At 37.1% G+C, this 21,225-nt stretch overlaps 1 protein-coding gene across 6 annotated transcripts in view; it reads left to right on the plus strand.

The window, feature by feature from the left end:
• PCGF3 (polycomb group ring finger 3) overlaps positions 1-19,074 on the plus strand; it is a 55,349-nt gene extending 36,275 nt beyond the window's left edge. For all 6 annotated transcript variants that reach the window (XM_063181187.1, XM_063181186.1, XM_063181183.1 and 3 more), the window contains 7 exons: positions 2,967-3,063; positions 6,865-6,920; positions 7,902-8,012; positions 8,512-8,600; positions 10,236-10,373; positions 12,370-12,450; positions 13,770-19,074. In XM_063181187.1, the coding sequence (XP_063037257.1) occupies positions 2,967-3,063; positions 6,865-6,920; positions 7,902-8,012; positions 8,512-8,600; positions 10,236-10,373; positions 12,370-12,450; positions 13,770-13,817 (620 nt within the window). In that variant the 3' untranslated portion in view covers positions 13,818-19,074. The remainder of the gene's footprint in view (positions 1-2,966; positions 3,064-6,864; positions 6,921-7,901; positions 8,013-8,511; positions 8,601-10,235; positions 10,374-12,369; positions 12,451-13,769) is intronic.
• Positions 19,075-21,225: the final 2,151 nt, after the last annotated feature.

Here is a 21,225-nt window from a genome sequence, read left to right on the forward strand (position 1 = left end):
GCAAAACCCATCATGAAATTACCCTGTGTGTTGAGATAGTGAATTCTCTTCTAAATTACACCACCTTGAAATTTTCATTCTCTTCTACTCAGAGCTGCACATTTTTCTTACCTTTTCAATTTTTCTCTCATTTACTGATCTTTAACCATTCAAAGACTCTTCAGTAGTAAATAAAGTTCTTGGGTCCTTTAGTGAAAGTAATTTGGATGACCAAGGCCAGCCCTCTGGAGGAACAGGGCAAATTTTTGTAGAACTGAGTTTAGGAGAAAGCAAAGTGTTTTCACTTTCTTTCCTACTTACTTCTCTGCTATGGTTTTAGTCTGTTGGTGACAGGTAGGCCACTAAGTTAGTTACTAAAAATTTCATTAGTAGTAACTAAAAAAAAAAAGTCAAGTCTTTTTTTTTGTTTGTGTCTGTTCCTTGATTAAACATCTAGGCTAGATGATACATGCTGTTCTTGTTAAACTTTCTGTTTGTAATATCAGTTTTGTTAGTGTTTACATGTTTCACATGTAAATGCTAACAAAACTGAAATTATAAACATAAAGTTTATAATGTTTCTATGTTTTGAAAGGGAATACCTCACATTATGAAATGTATCATCTTTTGAATGCATCAGGTGATAAAAGGTCAACTTGAACTAGATACAGAAATGAAAAAAGTCAAGAGAAGTGAAACTGTTAAAATAAAAAAATGAACATTAGCCTTGTCTGTTCCTGTTCTTATGAAACCTCTCTGATGTGTATGAGAAATGAGAAAATGTACAGCTCGTGTCCACAGTCAGTGCCTGTATATCTGGGTAAACAGAGATCAGAGATACTGGAAAACCAAAGTAATGCAAAATTCTAGAAGTAATACTGTTTCAGACCACAGAACAATCTCCATATTGCCTGTCCATTACTCCAAAGACTTCTAGTTTCAGGAGAGTTTATAATCCCAACCTGACCCCAGAAAAAAAGGACCTAGATGGCTGCAGCACCCTTCATGAGCTATCTAGTGGCATTTATTTGGCTGCTGTGCTCAGACTGAAACCTGCCAGAACATTAGCTAACTTGTGACTAGTTCATTTTAGGAGTTAGTGTTTACGTAGTCCAAGCTGGAAGATGTAGTAACATGGGATGATATTTTAGATATCACAGAATGCTTTGGGTTGGAAGGGAACTATAAAAGTCACCTAATACATCACCACAGCAGTGGGCAGGGGCATCTTCAGTGGCATCAAGTGCTCAGAGTCCTTGGTGAAGCTGTGCTGGCTGTCTGGAGTCACCTCCCTGTCCTTCACATGCCTTAGCACACATTCTAGTACTCAGTGATCTTCCCAGGCACAGAGTTAAGATAGACAGGTTGATGATTTCCAGATCTCTCCCTTTCTACCACTTCCTAAAAGTGGAAGCAATGTTTCCCTTTTCCTGGTCACTGGGGACTTCACCTGACTGTCAGGACTGTCGCTGTTAGTGGCTTGGCAACTACATCAGCCAACTCAAGACCCTGGGACGCATCTCGTCAGGTCCCAGAGACTTACGTGTATTCACATTCCCAGGTATTCGTGAGCCTGGTCTTTTCACACAGTAGAAGGGACTTTACACGCCCAGTGCCTCCTTTGCAGTTCATCTATGCGATAGCTGTGGGAGGAGAAATTGCTAGAGAAGACTGGGGCAGAAGAATTGAACACCTCAGGCTTCTTCTTGTCCATTGTTACTGATTTGCAAGTCTGGGGGTTACACATTCTTTGACCTTCTTTTTGTTACATACTTACAGAAACCGTTATAATGCTTCATATTCCTTGCCAAGTTCAGCTTCAGCTGTCATTTGGCTTTTCTGACCCTTCCCTACCCAAGTTAGCAACATCCCTATACTCCTTCCAGGATACCTGTCCCTGCTTCCTCTGTCAGATTCTGCTTCTATTGACTTGGTAGGAATGGAGTTTGGCTTCACTTTTGCACTCTGTTCTGGCATTCTGCTGGAACAAACTGCTGTGCAAGATGAGGCTTTGTCTAACGTCTGCCACCAACAGTGCTGTCATCCTAGGTGTGTAAATGCAAAACACAATGCAAAGTTATAGTACTTCATTTACTGTTACCTTTTTTTTAGTCAACGGATCTTTATGTAATTGTACTGTCTTCTTGTTTGAGAGGTAGATGGCACTATAGTTACAGAAATCCTTTTGTTTTGTGTGAAAAGTGCATTAATACCAAGACTACATGAACTAGTGCACTTCAAGAAAACCTCCCTTCTTTTCTCCATACCTTTTCAGTTGTAACTTCAAGTGAGTGAGGATATCATTTAGTAGTGTATTTTATGAGTACTGTTTTGGGGCAGGAGAGTGGTGTATAAATAGTTTACTTTGAAAACAATGGATGATTGTGTGTATGCGTATAGAAACATACAGCTTAGCAGTGAATCACTACTCAGCAACTCCTAGCATGACATTTTACTAATATTGAAGGTCTGTGACAATGTAATTTTTTTTTTCTGGTGGAAGTTCAGCTGTAGTATACTCTGTGAAAGTTAGAATTAAAATAACACCAAGATATCCACTTTCCTGCTTTGGAATTCTTCTTGTGTGCTGCCAGCACACATGCCACTTGTTCTGTAGGTGGCCATGGTTAAAGCAAATATGTTTTGTCTAGTATCTTAATGGCAAATAGTTCCTGTAATGTCATCCAATGCAAGCTGAATGTTGACCTGCTAGAAATTGTTCTAGTAAATTTTGAAGTGAGATTTTCTGTTGTGTAATGTGTTAAGGTTTTTGATAGGTATAGATGCTCTAATTCTACTGCATCCTTTTCCTGTATCAGGAAATCTTATGAAAGGTACTTGAAACTGTGTTCTGCAAGATTAGACATATGATGCAGAAAAATGAACTTCGTGTAAATTTCAGTATTGTGCATTCTGTGACTGTATAAAAGCAGACTTCTGTTATGCTACTTTTATTCCTTTTAAATTGTGAATGTCTTTTTTACTAGTCTGTAGAAGCTGCCTAGTGAAATATTTGGAGGAAAACAACACCTGTCCAACCTGTAGGATTGTTATACATCAGAGCCACCCATTACAGTATATTGGGTAAGTATAAAAGCAGAAGTGCTAGTAGCTTCACTCTAGTCTGGGTCATCCCCTTTGGTACAGTACAGCTTCTCTCAGAATTTTTGCTCTTGCTTATCAGCATGTTAAACATTGAAAAAGAAGTATGAAGGTGACTGAGAAGGAGATACAGAATGAAACTTCTGCTATGAGTTTGCAAGGCCTTAGTATGGCAGCTTGTTCCAGACTTACAAGCAAGTTAACTATACACTCAAATGTTTAATTTCAGTGTGATTTTTAATGGGATATAGTCATTCCTCATTTTGTATGCTTGGGTTGTAAAAATTATATATATGAAATGTTTGTAGGAATTACACTTTTACAAAATTATCAAAAATTAATCTCAGTTGAACAGTGCTTTTCTGTGTGACAGTAATAAGAGAAATAATTTTCAGCTTTATTGATCAGTTAAACTTTCAAAGGTCTGCTTAGGTTGTAGGAACAGATGAGAATGTCATAGAATCATCATAGAATGGTTTGGGCTGGAAGGGACCTTTGAGATCGTCTAGTTCAGGTTTCTCAAAGTACCATGAAGCCTGGACTGACCCCCCCACCCCACCTCTTTTCTGGGGGTGGGGTATGCACAACTTCTCTGAACAACCTCTTCCAGCCTTGCCACTCTCACTGAAGAATTTCTACCTGTTATCTAACCTATATCTGTCATCTTTTAGTTTAAAACCATTCCCCCTTGTCCTATGACTACATGCTTGTCTAAAAAGTCTATTTTCAGCCTTCCTTTGGGTTCCCTGCATGTACTGGAAGACTGCTCTGACAGTTCCCTGCAGTCTTCCTTCTCCAGGCTCTACAGCTCCAACTCTATCAGCCTGTCTTCACATTGAGAGGAGGTCATTTTCATGGCTCTCCTGTGGACTCACTCCAGTAGGTCCACGTCCTTTGGGGGTCTCAGAGCTGAAAGCACTGGTCTAGGTGGGGGCTTTTGCAGGCAGAGTAGAAGGACAGAATCACCTGCTTCGATCTGCTGCTGAGTTTCTTTTGATGCAGCCTAGGTTGCAGTTGGCTTTCTGGACTGCAAGTGCACATTGCCAGGTCATGTTGATTTTTCCATGTGCTAATATCCCCATGTCCTTCCCCTCAGAGCTGCGCTCAGTCACTTCTCTGCCCAACCTATATTTGTGCTTGGGATTACCCCAGTCCAGGTGCAGGACCTTGTACTTGGCCTTGTTGAACTTTGAGCTTCACATGGACCTACCTCCTAAGTATTGCTTCCTTCCAGCATGTCTACTGCCCCATACAGCTTGGTGTTGCTGGCAAATTTGCTGAGGGTGCTCTCAATCCCACTGTCACTGACAAAGATGTTAAATAGCATTGATCTCAGTACTGACCCCTGAGGGACAGCACTTGTGACTGGTCTCCTCTTGGATATTGAACTGTTGATCACAATTCTTTTGAGTGCAACCATCCAGACTTTCTTTATCCAGCCTTTCTTAATCCAACAATTCCTTATGCACTAAGTGCTGCATTAGTCAAATGCAGATCTCTCCAGTTAGGGACAAGGATGTTGTGCGGGACAGCATAAAATGCTTTGCACAAGTCCAGGTAGATGCCATGACTCACCCTTTCCTCATCCACTGTCTCTGTAACCTCATCATAGAAGACCACCCAATTTGTCAGACATGGTTTGCTCATAGTGAAAGCCATGTTGGCTTTTGCCAGTCACCTCTTTATTTTCCATCTGCATTTGCATAGTCAAATTGCATGTTCACTAAGTATTTTTGTTGGTGTTTTTCCTCCTTTTTTTGTCAGAAAAGACGTTCTTTTTCTTTTCCTTGAATGCTTTCTTTCCATTTTACTCCTGGTGATGAAAATACATTGTAATTTTGTGTCTGCATTAGCTGTTGCATATCAAATAGTGTTTTGTCTTCCACTATAAAGAGCTTGTGTTTGTTCATAGCATTTTTCAACATGCCTTTCTCACTTCTATAACAATTTTGGAAGCAGTGGTTTTAGCAAATGAGTCTGATTGCACTTTTACAGAAAACTGTCAATGTTCTACACATACTTACATTGCTCAAGCTCACCCTCATTCAGGAGCCTGTAACTAAGTATGCTGTCTCCACATTTATAATATACACTCATACTCCTGTAAGAGTGTATAATTAAAGGGACAGATACATGCAAATAGGCAAGAATGAATAAATGACATGTAAGACAACGTGTTTGCCTCGGTTCAAAAACTTGGTTTTTGTGCAAAAAGGGCCAGGAAACAACATGATATTGAGAGCAGCTAGAAGGCAATTTGTTATTTGTTTTTTATTGTTGAATACACTTCAACTTAAGTAAGCTGTTTAAATTAGTTGTAAAATATTGCCCATTGAAACTGAAACAGACTTTGTCCAGTCTATTTATTTACCTTTTTAAAAAAATAATTGACAGTCTGGAGTATCACAAGGTGTTTGAAAATGGAGATTTAAACTCCTATTCATCTGTCTGAAAAACAGGTAAACCAAATGTGTCTCCTTGTTTACATTTTTAAATACTCTTAAAAAGCATCACAGAGTCTTAAATTCTTTGGTACCTATATCATACATATCATACCATCTGTATGATCTAGTTCCAACCCCCAAATTGTCACCTCTGATTTAATGGTGGTGTCACACTTATATATTTTTGTTCAAATAATTTTGGCAAAGTGTTTGCAATCCATAAATCTCATTTCATCATCTCAGCCTGTACAAATGAGATTGCTGCTGGTGAAAATGACATGAATTTAGGATAAGTGATATTCTGAATCTTGTAGTGCTACTTAGAATATTGTAATTACTGCTTGTAAATGTCTTGATTTGTCACCATTTCTGTACTTGCTTACTGATCTCCACTGCTGTGGAGTGCTCATGTCAGGTTATGAGAAGCCTGAGACTACTCTTGTAAGCCTTTTTTGTTGAAATCCAATTCAGGACTTGATACTGCAGACACTTTTGAGATTATGACATTGCAGCAGTCAAGGCAGACACTTGAAATGCTTCTTATACTACTTCTTAATTGGAATTTAATGTAATACTTAATTTCTTTGAGACCCATAACTTATTTTAGATTAGAACGGGATTTTTCTAGGTGAGCTGGGGATTAAAGTTTAGAATTTTACCTGTCCCCACTGTCCTGCAGTGGGATTGTTGACTTTTTTTCATTTGAGCCACACTACCTCTACAGGCTACTTAGCTAAATAATGTTTCTCACCGTTACTTTGCCCTTTTAAGAAAAAAAGGGCATGGCTGGAAGTGTAGCTTGAGCTGATAAGCACAGTTTGGGAATAGCAAAAATTTTAAAATTTAGTTTGTTGTGATCTTTTTCTCTGAACTCGTCTCATGCATTTTAGAAGATCCTAGTAAAGATAACTAATCTAGAAATGTGAGAAATTAGTCTTTAGGGGTGAGAAACAAGCTATTATTGATTCTTTTGTAATAAAAATGAGTTTATCTCTAAGTTGGAAAAGAGTTTTAGGTTATTACTGTCATACTTGTCTTGATGCAGAAGGACATACTCAGTGGGCTGAATTGTGAAAACTAGTCTACAGAATAGTTTTTCTCACACTTCCATTTGTTTTCTGTCTTAGCTTATACTTTTTCATAGTTTCTTTTGTGTTGCTGTTCTTTCTGGTTTGATAGAAATACTGATTGAAAAGTAAAATTCTTCTTAAATGAATTTAGAGATTTTTGCATATGGTTAGTACTGGAACTTTTTAACTTTTTTAAGAGAAATGTTTTCAATCAAGATCATGAACTTAAGCTTTTGATTTTGTTTTTTTTTTGGTTTTTTCCTTGCTAGTCATGACAGAACAATGCAAGATATTGTTTACAAACTTGTGCCAGGCCTCCAAGAAGGTAAGTTGCGGGCTGACCTTTTTAAAGGTCAGTTTGCACATACTTCTTTGACATTAAAGATAAAAGAAAGTTTCAAGTGATGTAAAGAGGGGCCAGGGGGGCAACTGAGGAAAAATACAGTGGAAAATGAGACTCTTTCACTTGTGTAATTTTTAGCAATTAATTTAATTTTGTACCTGTAGTAGCAACAACTGAGTGTGGGGGTGGTAGGAGGCAACATGGCATGTTTCTTCCAAAAGTAGTATTATGTAAAGCAGAATAGTCGTTCAGCTTTCAAATGTTGCCATACCATAACTCTAATTTGTTTTTGTTATACCTGTTGTGCAAGCTTTCTAGAATTCTCAGAGGTAAAATTCAATTTTAAAATGCTTTTAGTTTCTGCTTAGAGAAATGTCAATTACTGTTTTCATAATCCTCTTTGATGCTAGATCTGTTAAACTAAAGAAATACTTTATAAATATTGCTCAGTGGATTTTTTTGGTCTTAATGTATGTTAAAGTTTTCATTTAAATAGAGTATTTTAATCTATTGAAGCTGCTTTTTAACCAGGGCATTTCCAACTGTCAGTGTGATTAAACAGATACTTTAAAAATAATTTCTGGGATATTGAAAACCAGAACTATGAATAAAAATTCAAAACCAATGTTTTGACTGAAATACTCAACATTCAAAATGAGGATCGTATTCAAAATGGGGGTCATGTTCATAATGGGGGATATTCAAAATTAGCTGCAGTATTTTAAATTCCATCTCATTCTAGCAGCAATAGTATAGTAGTAACTATACAGATAACTTTATGCTTTTCTAATTCTGAAAAATAAGATTAGGCGTAACTTGATGCAATAGGAGTGATAGAAGACAGTAAATAATGACAGTACCGCCACTTGTTGGCAATCCTAAAGTGGGAAGGGATTTGGAATAACTTCATAAATATTGCATTAGAACTTTATTACAGGAATTAATATTTGCAATTTTAAACAGCGGAAATGAAAAAGCAAAGGGAGTTTTATCACAAACTGGGCATGGAAGTTCCAGGGGATATCAAAGGGGAGACATGTTCTACAAAACAGCACCTAGATTCTCATCGAAATGGTAAATAGTCCTTTATTTATTCTGTCTTTGGTGGGTGATATATAGTAAATTGATGAACAGATCTTTTGGAAGTATGTGCCCAGTGAGTATATTACAATCATTGTTTTGTAACAGCAAGGAATAGAGTCAGCATAGGATTGTTGCCTTGTCCCTTATTTCTGCACAGAATTTTGGTTTTAGGTGTTAATTGCATGTTGCTTGTGGCAAAGTTGGTCTCCATAGCAGTGCCTACATGGGGACTGTGAAATTACCCAGCTTCTGGGCTGTTAGCAGCTGAACTCCATAGGTGTTCTCCTCTTTCATGTCACGGGCTGTTGGCTGTAAGTGCAGCTTGAGCTGATAAGCACAATTTGGGAATAGCAAAGCTTATTCTATACTGCAGTCCTGAAACTTGCTGTTTTAATTGTATTGGCGCTATCAGATGCTGCTGAGTGTATGTGGAGTTTATATATGATAATAATATTTGAGTATCCCATATATGTGGGTTTTTTTATCTAAGGTGAAACTAAAGCAGATGAAAATATAAATAAAGAAACTTCGGAGGAAAAACAGGAAGAAGATAATGACTACCACCGAAGTGATGAACAGGTGGGCTCATAGGGCATGCTCTAGTTTTATCTTGTGTTTTAGCTGTTGTGGTTTGGTAAGGTAACTTTGATAATCTAACAGAGAAGAAAATGAGTTTATTTCAAGCTACTTCTTCTGTTCTTTGATACAAACACAATGCAATTTGGACAGTGCTTTTTTGTAAGCATGAGGTTTTATCTTTGGGTTTTGCCAGGAATGGAGAATACATACAAATCTTCTTCCAAATATCTTTATAGTTTTGATTGTTTATGAGTCTTTGAAGTTTGCTGTCAAAACAAATTAATGTAATTTTCTGCTTTATACAGGAGTGTACCCCAGTGTTACCATGATACATTAAGCTGAATGTGTATTGGTAATTATGAATTAAACCTCTGGCACTGTTAACACATTCAGTGCAGGTAGCTCAGGGTGCAGTTGCAATGAGAGCTGCAGGCTGAGCTCTGGATGGGAGCCCGAGGCAAGAGGCCATGACCTGCCAACCCTTGGCACAGGAAGGGGCACAGGCACCTGTGGCACCAGCCTGGGGACTGGACACCGAGACACAGAAGCAGCTGAGACCCCCAGACTTTGGTGCTGTGAGGGTATGAGAGCCCAGGGCTCCTTTGTTCGGGGCCCCTTCTCAGAGGCACCAGCTGGAGCTGTTATTTAGTTACTGCACCACGATTAAGCTGTTTGAAGGACCTGGATGTCTGAGATTCTGCTATGGAAAACCTGGGGTTGAGCTAGTAGGGAATCCTGGTCTGAATGTGAGTTTGAGGGCTGTAGCTGTGAAGGGGCTTCGTTCTCAGCTTAGGTGGTGTGAATGTGGCTGCCAGAGTGGCTCCTGGATGGCCAGACAGGGAAGCTTCCTTAACAGAAGTCTTACTAACTTACTACATATTTTGTTTTCAACCTTTAATACTAATACAGTGTTAGCCATGAATCATAAAAAGATTATAAAAGCAGGGAAGCCCACTGTTAAGTTTAGAACACAAAGCTTGTTTGAAGGTGAAACTTCTCTTTGGTATAAACAAGCTATGCCTTTTATGACTTCTGGTTATGCGAGTCCAGAGTAACTTTAGCTTGGGTTAATTTTCTTCCCAGTTGCCATGTAAGGGAACTTTCAAAGGGATTGTACATGTTACTAGATCCTCCTAGTGTAATACAAGCATACCATCACAAAGAGTTTAGACTGTATTGAATAGCTGGATGGGAGAAAAAGTGAGAATTTGAAATATTTGTCATGTCATTTGTATTCATTCCTTTTAAACATGTTAAAATTAAACTAGATTAGCAGTTGCATTGACAGCAAGAAATTATGTTAGAAGCAATCTTTAAGAATTGACAATGGTTTTCTTACTGTTTTTTTGCTCTAGCTTTTAGCTTATGGCCCTCTTAAGCTATTGACAACCTATGAATTTGGACTGAGGCAGCCTTGTTCCAACATCAGAAATTACTACTGGAACATATTTGTCTTATTACTTACCACTCAACTTAGGAAATCTTAGAAAATATGGTTTTCTTAATAGGTGTTTCAGTGTAAAGAACACTAGTACTGTACTTCGCTATATCGGATTAATAAAAATTGCATGTGGAATACATAAGACTGCAGATAATTGTTGCAGCCAACTCTTGATTTTTTGCCTTTTCCTGAAGGTAAGCATCTGCTTGGAGTGCAATAGCAGCAAACTGCGTGGATTGAAACGAAAATGGATTCGTTGCTCTGCACAAGCAACAGTCTTGCATCTAAAGAAGTTCATTGCCAAAAAACTCAACCTCTCTTCTTTTAATGAGGTAATATTTTAATTTTTAAAAGTAAGTTTACAGATACAAAAACTTGAAAGGGGTGGGTTTGTTCCTTTGCAAAAGGATGTCTTTTATTCTGATTTTATTTTCAGAAAACAGAAGCATACACTGCTTCTTGAATGCTATATATGTTACATAGCAATTTTCTTGTCCTTTCTTGGGTCTGTACAGGACTTTCCACTTAGTTTGCAGTGCATCTTTTCATGCGCATTTTTAAATAGTTGGGCAAAAAGTTTGGTTATGTGCTTCCACATGTGTTTAAACAGACTCTGGCAAGACGATTTGTTTGATATATTGTAGTTGAGTTTATCTCCAACATTTTAGGAAGTTTGCACTCTACAGGGGTCAAACAGAACCACTTCAACAGTGAAGTCCCATTGAAGAGAAAGCACCACAAATATGTTGTTCTTTTCTGTGCTCTTAGTGAAGCTCAGTCTGAAGTTGCTGCCTACCTCAACCAGAGTGTTATCAGATGCCTACTTTTCCCTGTCTTTACAGGATATCATGAGAAGAATTTAAGTTGAAAGGTACAGAAAGAAAGGCAATACTTTGAACTTGTCCTAGACTAGATTCAAAAATTAAAAGTGGCAAACTATGAATGCAGCCCCTATTTATCACTTGGCTGGATCTTGTTAACAGTTTCTGGACATCTCAGTTGACTCTCAGCTTGACATCTCTCAAATCCATATTATGACATGGATTCACTGAATTTCATTAAGGCATTTCATACAAATCAAATAATCTGCTTTCCAGTCCAGTGTGTCAACACCTTGCTGCTTGATCTTGTCAACAGCCAATTTGCATCTCTATCACTTTTCCTCCATAGCTTCTGTACACTTCAAACTAACACTCTCTCTCTCTTATGGTTCAAGTATATCCCCAGACTCTGCCAGTTTTCCTGAAACAAAACCTTGTATCCCGTCTTGTCCTGAGCTGGCTCAGAGGTGGTTGTCTCCTGACATAGCTACAAAGATTGTTCAGAAGAGATTTTTTTAATATATTCTTTTGGTATATGCATGTGTAAGCCGCTTCTCCGATGCAGTGTGGCAAGATGTGACTTAAGAACCTACTTGGTTTCTACTGAAAGAAAAACTTTTCTGGAGTACTGTTTATTTTTTTGTTATCCCTTTCTGCCTTCTTAAAAAATACATAAATGGTCATGTAATCATTTTACTAGTACTAAGTCATATAGAAGGAGAATTTGAGCACGTGGTTACTTGGTTGCTTGATACAGACTATTTCAGGTTTGAGTTACTGCTGTGTAAGTGGACAGCATGCACATTCAGGCCTTCCTGGGCTATGGGGTAAAACATTGTAACATAAGCCAACTTGGTGGAACTTGTTGTTTTCATACATGTTCCCTGGTTTTAGTTCATGTACAGCTATTGTAGTTCAGCTGATTAGTAGTCATATGATCCCTCAAACTTTTATGTTGAGATCTTCCCTTGTTTCTAATACCAAGATTTTTTAAAAACAGAGATAGAAAACAAAAAATACCTGTTTAGTATCTGTAAAACCCCTATAAATGCAGCATATAAATATATGGCAGACTGTTTTTTTTAAAAAACCTCTGTCCTTGTAACAATGCCACCTGACTGGTGTTAGGTAAAAAAAATTTCATAGTATGCTAAATAACAGCTCTCTTTGAGAGTTCTCTCCCCTTGTCCTGTATTTAAGCATTTTAGAAGCATGTAAAGCTTTCAGGAAAGGACCTTAGTACTGCTTGGGAAGATAAATCAAACATTAAATCCATATCTTACTATATTTCTTAGGTGGGCATTGACATCGTCTTTCAGTACTTCATGTTGAGAGCAGATTTTATCTTTTCTTTCCTGGTGTGATTTTTGTCTTCAGGGCAACTTCAGGATTACCAGTTCCAGTGTCTTCAGAGAAAAAAAGTCTTGTCAAATGTATAGTAATATGTGAAATATGTTGTTTGGTGAATTGGGTCCCAGTGAATTAACTGTCACCTTTATTTTGTCAGCTGGACATATTATGCAATGAAGAGATTCTTGGCAAGGACCATACGCTCAAGTTTGTAGTCGTTACTAGATGGAGATTTAAGGTATGACACAGTGATTCAGTGTAAATCATGAAATGGCCAAATGTTTATAAAATAGCGATAATTTGGAACTGTACTGCAGTATAGCTTTATAGAAGGTACTTTTATAAGTATCTACCACAATATCACTAGATGCCAAGTATTTATTTTTTTCCAGTAAATGAAGGAAAGGAGTAAGTATTCATTGGAAGAGAAAAGGAAACACTGTATTAATAATCTAATTGTTTTCAAGTCTGTCAGAGGAAGTAGAAGCTACAAAAAGTATTATTTTTAACTCCTTCAGGCAGTAAGAATGAGTAGCAAAACGATAGAACACTTAGGAGGGAGATCAGTATGTGTACACACAGAGTTACTGGAACAAGAAGTTTGTATTTGTAATGCAAAAGCAACACATTCTGAGCATACAGTGTACACTGAGGTGAAATCACTTGGTGGCTTTGGATGCATATCTAGAAGAGGTCCATGTGGGAGTAGAGAAGTATTTTTCTGTTTGGAATTACAAAATAATTGACCTGTGTAGGAGTCACAGGATAAAGTCAATGGTAAGCGTTAAAAATGCAGAGATGTCACAAGTGGAATCCTGCTGGAATCTGTTTCATATGATGTTTCCGAATGACCTGGAAATGGTCTTTACAGTTCTGAGTGACAGGAGATTAACAAACACCTGAAGTTGAATGTAGGTATAGATAAAAGGATACAATGTAAACATTAGGGTTTTGTGGTGTAGCAGAGAGAACCAAACAGGGGCATCAAACTGATGTGCATCCATACAGTCTACTCTTCACCTGTGAGAGATCTGTGTAATTGTGAGTCAAATGGAAAGCAGAACTGTGAACTGCCCTCCCAAGTGAAAGAAGTAGTGGATGTAAAATGGAACTGAGACACGAAAGGCCCAGAACAAACAAGCTGAAGTAATTGTTTTTATGAGACACAAAAGTCCATGGTGCAGGATGTTGTGGTGTAAAAGTTTGCCTATTCATAAAAAAAATCAATGGATGCTATCACAGAAGAGGAATCAAGTGAGAGCTATTAAAAATGAAGTACCACATACTCTAATTTCTGCTTTCTGGACATCCCTTACTTCAGGGAGTTTTCCAAGATAAACAGATCTGCTCCTGAGATAAAGGGGAAAGGGTTCTTTATCACTTGTTTGAGCCCCACAGATGAAGTTGCCCCTTGTCTTTGTCTTGGTGAATTTTTGACAGATCAGATAGCTGCTCTTGACTTTAATTGAAGCTTTAGTTTATGACACAGAAGTTTTTTCTACTGAACAGATTAGTTCTGGATTTGTTTCTTAACTTACTGGTATTTCTGTCTTGCAGAAAGCACCTCTACTGCTACATTATAGACCCAAAATGGACTTGCTGTAAGGGAACTTAAGTGTCCTTCTGGACAGAGCTTTTTGCAGAGACTATCATCTGGCACCTTCTTAGTGCATCACTAATCACATGACACAAACCAGCTGAATAATTTTGGAAGACTGGAGGGCTTTCATAGTGCGCTGTCCTGAATATTTCTTCTAGGGATGTGTTACCTAGACTTCTGGGCAGACAATATTTATACTTTTTTGTATGGAAGAAAGAAGTTTCAACTCAGCAAGACACTACCAGCATTAAGTTTACAGATACTGAAAACACTTCACAGTTCCATGTAGCTCAGCCTGATTTGTCTCTTACAGTTACACACAGAAAAAAAGTTTGAGTGTTGTGGGGTGATATAAATATGTTGCTTTTGACACCAAGTTGCTTTAGTTACTTCTCGCATTCTAAATCTTTAAAAACTATATTTTTGCAAAGTGTTATTGTCTTATATAGTATGCCTGATTGCATTGGCTTTATTCAAGTTACTCTTTAGAGCATTGAACATACCTGATAATACAGTGACTGGTGATAATTTATTATGCTGCATTGAAAACTTAAGAAAATCTGGGGAACCAGTAAATTTGTCATTTTTGCCCAGTTATTGCTCTCCCTCACCTTGTGTTTTAATAAAGTTTTGATACTTCTGTATACGTGTTAATTTGGTAAGACTAATAGAAATAATTTCAGTTGATTTTAATGTGCTGTGATATATATTTTGCTATGGTATAAATTGCACCACGTAATGACAAATACTCACAAGTGCTAGATTTGTGAATTTCTTAAAAAATAAACATTTATTATGTATTGTGGCTTGCAGAAATCAGTTTTTAATTTAGAGAGAATTTGCTATCACTAGCTATTGAAACAGTGGCTCTTGGACAATTGTGGGAGTATTGCAGATTTTTCATTTCACTGATTAAAACTTACAAGCAACTTTAAATTTCTTTAGCTGTTTTCTTACAAAACCATAGCATTTTCTGTACTGCAATTCCAAACTTATATGGGGTGGGGAGGAAGGGGGAGTCAAGACAAGATTATTTTAGCACCTTTTGGCCTTAACTAGTAATTTTGCTTGCATCAGCCCTAATGGATGCAAGGTAATACACATGAATCTATATATGGGTACATACATCTATATACACATATAACTATATATGTTATAGAAAGCACCCCCAATGGCACTTAGCAGGGCTCACTGCACTTTTTGTAAGGCTTTTGGAAATAGTTGGCTTTTAAAAAACTGTAGTTGAAAGTGATTTCTGCAAGCTATATCCACTATGTATCATCCATAGTACAATTGTAAGAACATTTGTCTGGCGCAGGTGTGAAGTCACTGAAAATAGTGTATGCCCTATTATGGCCAGCTGGAAATAGTTAACCTAATTTTTGGAAGAGTTTTCCTGCCAGCTGAAAATGCTAGTCGCTATTCCTATTATTAAACCCTGTTATTTTTTGATAAATTATCTTTTGATAAGAAGCCCTGCTTCCTCTTGCTGTGCTCCTTTGCTGCTTCTGCTAGAAAATGTTACTTAGTAACCAGAAGCTGATACTGCAAGAGATTTATGTAAGCATTTTAAATATTCTTTCTCTTGAGTTTTCAAAGCGCTACATTCCTCAGCACATTTCCCTTAATTTCCCTCTCTGGACTCTTCAGTTCTCCTTTCCCAGCTCTGCTGCTGCTTGTGCTTACCTTTGACAACAGGGCTCCTTATTTTGATTACAGTCACAGATGTGAGGAGGAAGGAAATGAAAAAGAAATTATGTGAGCAGAGAATGAAAAGGATTCTCCTGAATTGTGGAGATGGAAAGGAGAGCCACACAAAGGCCAGAACATGCTGCTGTCCATGCAGACGAAAGTGTTAAGATAGCTGTATTTGAATGTTTAGGTCACACAGAACTCCACATCTGGTTCTTGTGTGGTGTTTGTGTGCATGTCTGTGATTCGTGCAATCAAATTTGGCTCTGATTTTGTCTTGCTGTTTATGTATTTTCAGCTTTTTTTCTGTCTTTAGCATTATTTGATCTGGCAGAAAAGAACAAACAAGATCATGTGTCTACCATTTTTAAAACTTTCCATGAAAGCAGTCAATGCAGGTGGTATGGATGTGTACACAGGCTGACATACTGGGCCTCTCTGGAGCTGTTTCTTACATGATTGTTACTGTTCTAGTGTGAAAAAGAGTCTGGCTTTGCCACCAAGTCCCTGAGAATGTGGACAGGACTGTAAGGGTCCCAGCTCTGTGCACCCAGAGTATACACCAAGTGGCTGTACCTGATGTAGACATTAAACTAAAGCTGCCAGACAGCATTCTGGTTAACCACCTTAATCAGAATATATATATATATATACAAACAAATATATATATATACATATACACATATAAATGAGATCTGTCTACCTCAAGTGTGTGTACTGCAGGAAACTTTTGTATGACTAGATATTGACGCAGTGCTGTTAAAGTACATTGGGATTTCATTTCTTCCTTGTGTACTTGAGCAACTGAGAAATTAATTTACGAACACGCAAATTCAGAAGCCTTTCAAATCTATCTCTTGCTGTAACAACTTACAATAGAAAACTTAAAACTCCATAACCATCTTTAGAATCACTTGAATTTGTTATGGTGCTATCAGTATATAGAAAACTCTGTTTATGTGGATACATAAATTCAAGCCAGTATTAATACCTATAGCTGGGGTTTTTGCTTGTAATTGTGTGTAACTGCTTTTGCAATGTGTTTAATCTGATAATATCGCACCATTAAAAAAAAAAACAAAAAAAGCAAAAAAACAAACTAAGAGAACCAAACAAAAAACCCCCAAACTAACAAAAAACTCCAAAGTTACTCAGTTGTTTTTCTAAATCACATGTGATAACATCTTCACTTCAAAAATTGCCCTCAGGAGTGGTGTGACTCTGTCTGTACCATATGTTAGTCTCACTAAAAGACTACAGTGTAGAGCGAGGTCTTCTTTGGGTCAGAGCCTTGTTTAATTTCTGTGACACTTAAGAGACAGTTTATATCAAGACTGTATTGAGTAAAGTAACCCTCATACTGTTGAAAGTTGAACTAAAATTTGGACATGGCCATACATATTTCTTAGTTCTGATGAGATCATGGTCGTTGATTTTGGCTTTTGTGAAGATGCCATTACTGTGAAGTAGTTTTTATAATTTCTTACGCTGGTAAATAGTTGCAGTAAGGAAGTATCTTGTTGCATTATCCTCAGCAGCAGTGAGACTAATGGATCACCTGGGCTTAGAGTCTCATTAAGTATACTTTCATTAAAAATAAAGAATTCAGATAGAATATATAATATTGAATTTAAATAAGATTTGGGGGTTTAAATTTTAACTTTATAAAATTATTTATTCTATTTTAAGCCTTCTGTCTTATTTTACCATCCAAGTATTTTTGGTTTTAGTGGTCCAGCTTTATTTACGGGCATATAAATTGAAATTGTAAGATGTTTTTACAAGCTTCTTCCTTTTACATTGAGTTTGAGTAGCTTTCATCTGTATGTTTTTGTTTTGTATGGATAAAGAGCATTACTTATGCTTTTGTGCAATAGGTTTGAAACATGCATTTATTAGGCTTATGTTTAAATTGTAAATGTAGCATCTACTTACCATTACATTGAAAAGGAATGTAGATGGCTTTTCTCACTTGTTCAAATGGAGTTTTGTTTGGGGCTGTTATTTGGGGGTGGGTGTGTGTGTTTTATGCTTTGTTCCATTTTTTATTTTACGAGTGAAATGGGGGATTTAAAATTTCTGTAAGTACAAGAACTATCTGTCAGCAATATTTTAAAATAAACGATCTTGCAAGAAACCTTAATGTGAATTGTGGAAGCAATCGACAAGACTTGCAGCCTATCTGAAAATGTTTTGTGCCATTGTTAGGTCTGGTATATTTGTGTACCATCACACCTGGGAATATTTTTTTCTATGGTTGTGCAATAGTATACACAACACTGTCACTCAGGAGATATGGGACCGTAAAAAATATCAGACTACAACTATGATGGTGCTATTTTTTCCAGTAGGCTATGAGCCTTTGAAAGCTTATCTGGCTCTTATTGTCTTTATAACAACACAGTCCTAGGGGATATACAGATTTTTTTTTCTACTAGATGATAAATATAACTTGCTGTTTTACAGCATTCTCAATATTACATTGAGATAAAGATACTAGGAAAAAGCCAACCAGTCTGTACATCAGTGAGATGAATCTTAGGTACACATTTTGTACAGAAGGCTTTACTGAACAGAAAAATCAAGTTTCTGCTTTTCCTCAGGTAATCACTTCAGTTTGGATGTTTCACTGAAAACATTAATGCAACTTTAGTTAGTCTGCCTAAAGTTGGTAACAGAAATTGTTCCACGCATGAATCTCCCTACATAAGATACAACTAGATGCTACTTGGGTCTTGAGATCCATTTTTGAAGAAAAAGTTGCAGAGAACAATACTAAAGAACATGGAACAATCTCTGCTCTCATCAAAATTTGCAGTCAGGACAAAAATTACCTAGGAACTTGGGTCTTGTGGCAAATCAACAGGTAATGTTTTACCTGTTTATTTATATACAAAATAAAGGTATGACTCTACTATTTGTTCCATATTTTATCCTACTTATGAGTTTTTTGGAAATCTTTTGAAGCCACAATGACCTGTGCATGTCCTGGTCGTAGGGTAGGAACTACATGTCCAATTCTATGAACATTTACATTGGTAACTTTAGTAATAACTTGGATGGTTCCACAGAAACCAGTGGGATCATTCATTCAAACAGAGGTATGGCTGAAGGAAGAAGTCCTGAGTTTTGAGTACTGATACTCTGCTATTTTTGTTATTTCTGTTTGAAATGGAAAGTATTGGTTTGATGGAATCTTTAATTCAAGTGACTTATCTGGACAAAAGGAAAGTTTGTTCTTTCCTTCTGCAAACAGGATCATTTTGCAGTTAAGGGACAATTAGCCAGTGCAACCACTAAGCCTTTTATCCTCATATATGGCATAATAAAGATTCTGGAACTGTCAGAGTGTAAAACCATATTTTTGGCTTAGCTTCATTTAAAAGTTTACAATTTTTTATGCTTTGTGTTGCTGTGTAATTTCTGTACTACTGGTGGCTAGTTTTGTCTGAATAAGCCTTTTGGGGATTAATGCTTAATGTTTTGATTTTATGATAGTGAAGCTTGTATCCAGTGTTTTGCCAATGAATATTATATGCTTGTTAATAAAAGCAGAGAAACTAACTGAAATGCTGTGAGGCTGAAAGTTTTTGTCCCATTCTCTTGAAGGAACATAAGGAGCTAGCAGTCATCGTAGCACTGAATAAATACAGTGTGACTGAAACAGAGGTGGTGTGGCATTGCATTGTCATAAAATCTGCCTTTTACTCAAAACAGAAGGATGGCTTAAAGTATTACTCCACTGGCAGTATGTTTGTGACAAGTGTGTGTCAAGTAACTGCCAGATAGGAAATTAAACGGCTTCAGTCACTCAGAGGGAAAACAGCATTATCCTGGTGTCATTTATGTACCTGAATAAAAAGGTACTTTCCTGATCTGTATGTGTTCCTTTCAATCTTACTCTTACAACCTTACCCTGGTTGAGACATTAATAATGCAAAACAGATGCTACAGTAGGTGAATTTCTTGCGGCATCTGCATTACATGTAATGCAGATGTATAGCTTGTGAACTGCTCTACATGCTGAGTACCTTTATTTATACTCTTGGCTTGTTAGGAACTGCCAGTAACTTCAGGCCCCTTTGAAGCCAGTTTTATTCATACATGCATTTCTTATTTGCACTGATACTAACCATGCACAATTGTCCTGAGGCATTTGCCATTCACTATCTTCATTTAAATATCAGTATGAGAGACTAACTGCAGAAAAGTCCCTTTGCCTGTGCATAGTCACTTAAAATGGAATGAAAATTAGCACTAATTCAGCAAGTGTTACTTTTTGGAAGTCTTCGTGCCTTTATTATAAGTGGCTTTAATACTTACCTGAACTTTGTACCACTGGTTGTTTCCATCTGTCTGTGAAGTAACCAGTGATGGGCCTGGCTCCATCCCTTTCCTGAACACGGTGTTATTCTTATAAATAAGGAGTAAAAAATTCTCCTGTTTGACTGAAATTCCCAAGCATCACAAAAAGAAATTTTGCCAACAGTTGTGTTTGCTAGTCCTGAAAGCATAAACCTACCCTGCAGCCAGTAGGAGCTAACTAAGTTTTTTTTCCCCAGAAGAAGTAACTATATGAAAAAGTTTTACTGGTATTTCTTACTTTATATGTAACTGATATTTTCTTATTTTGCTGATTTACTATTCTGCCATTAAAAAAAAATCATTACTTTGAGTGCACTACCTCTTTTTGTGCAGTAACTTATTCTTTGGGGTTAGAGGAGTCAGAGAAAAAAATCCATGTAAATTGAGTATGTGCATTTAAGATAGATAAATTCAGCTGTTTAAACCCAGGTGTAGATGTAGTCACTCAGGATTCAATTGGTCACAACTCAATTTAGGCTAATCCAGTGCTGCATATGAATAGAGGTATACTGCAGTGTAAATCCCCAGTACCTCCATAGTGCTTGTGCATCTTTAATTTCCAGCATCATCCTTGTTTAGCTTTTTATATTCCTGATTTTTTTAGGCTTTCTTTTGATTAGTTTTTCTTTGACAAAGTCAAGCAATGTTCTGGCATTAGTGGAGAAAGGTTTACAAGAGTACTCTGAGAGATTTGATTACTAAAAGGAAGATGTGGTCCCCATCTGTATAAATATGTCTAGTCTTTCACATGGCAATACACTTGCACTTGTCACTGTCTAGATGTGTTTTACTGAAGGGCTTGAATTGGACATGTCTGTGCTTTGTGTGTTTTGTGTAATGACTGCATGTTGATGTGTCCTTGGAAATAAGAACAGAACAAAAATGAAAGCCATTGCCTTTAGTCCAAAGACTGATTGGGTGATTTCCATGAGGAGATGTTGCCATTAAAGCCTTGTTTATTGTTTCCCGCCCCTGTTTGTAGTTTGCACTTGTTTCTTCAAACACCTGAAGAAAGTGAAACTTCATTCTCTTAATTCATTCAACTCTCTTATTCAACTTAAATGAAATTCTTTAAGGCTATTTGTTTATTTGTTTTCTCCTTTGATGCAAAGTTCACTGTCACTTACCTGAATCCTTGTTCAAAGAGAGCACAAAGGCTTTAATTGTGGGTGCTCCAAGGCTGCACCATATGACAGTTTCCATTACTGTTGGGAACAGAACTGACTGCTGATGCAGCAAATAATGTCTCTACTTCTGGTCTTTTCTACTGATTCTCAGCAGGGTGCAGAGCAGAAGTTCCGCTTTGGTGTATTTTGTAATCCAATGTATTGTCCAAATGCCTCTGCTTTCCCATTT

Source organism: Melospiza melodia, chromosome Z (genome assembly GCF_035770615.1).
Source record: "Melospiza melodia melodia isolate bMelMel2 chromosome Z, bMelMel2.pri, whole genome shotgun sequence".
Classification (NCBI taxonomy): Eukaryota; Metazoa; Chordata; class Aves; order Passeriformes; family Passerellidae; genus Melospiza; species Melospiza melodia.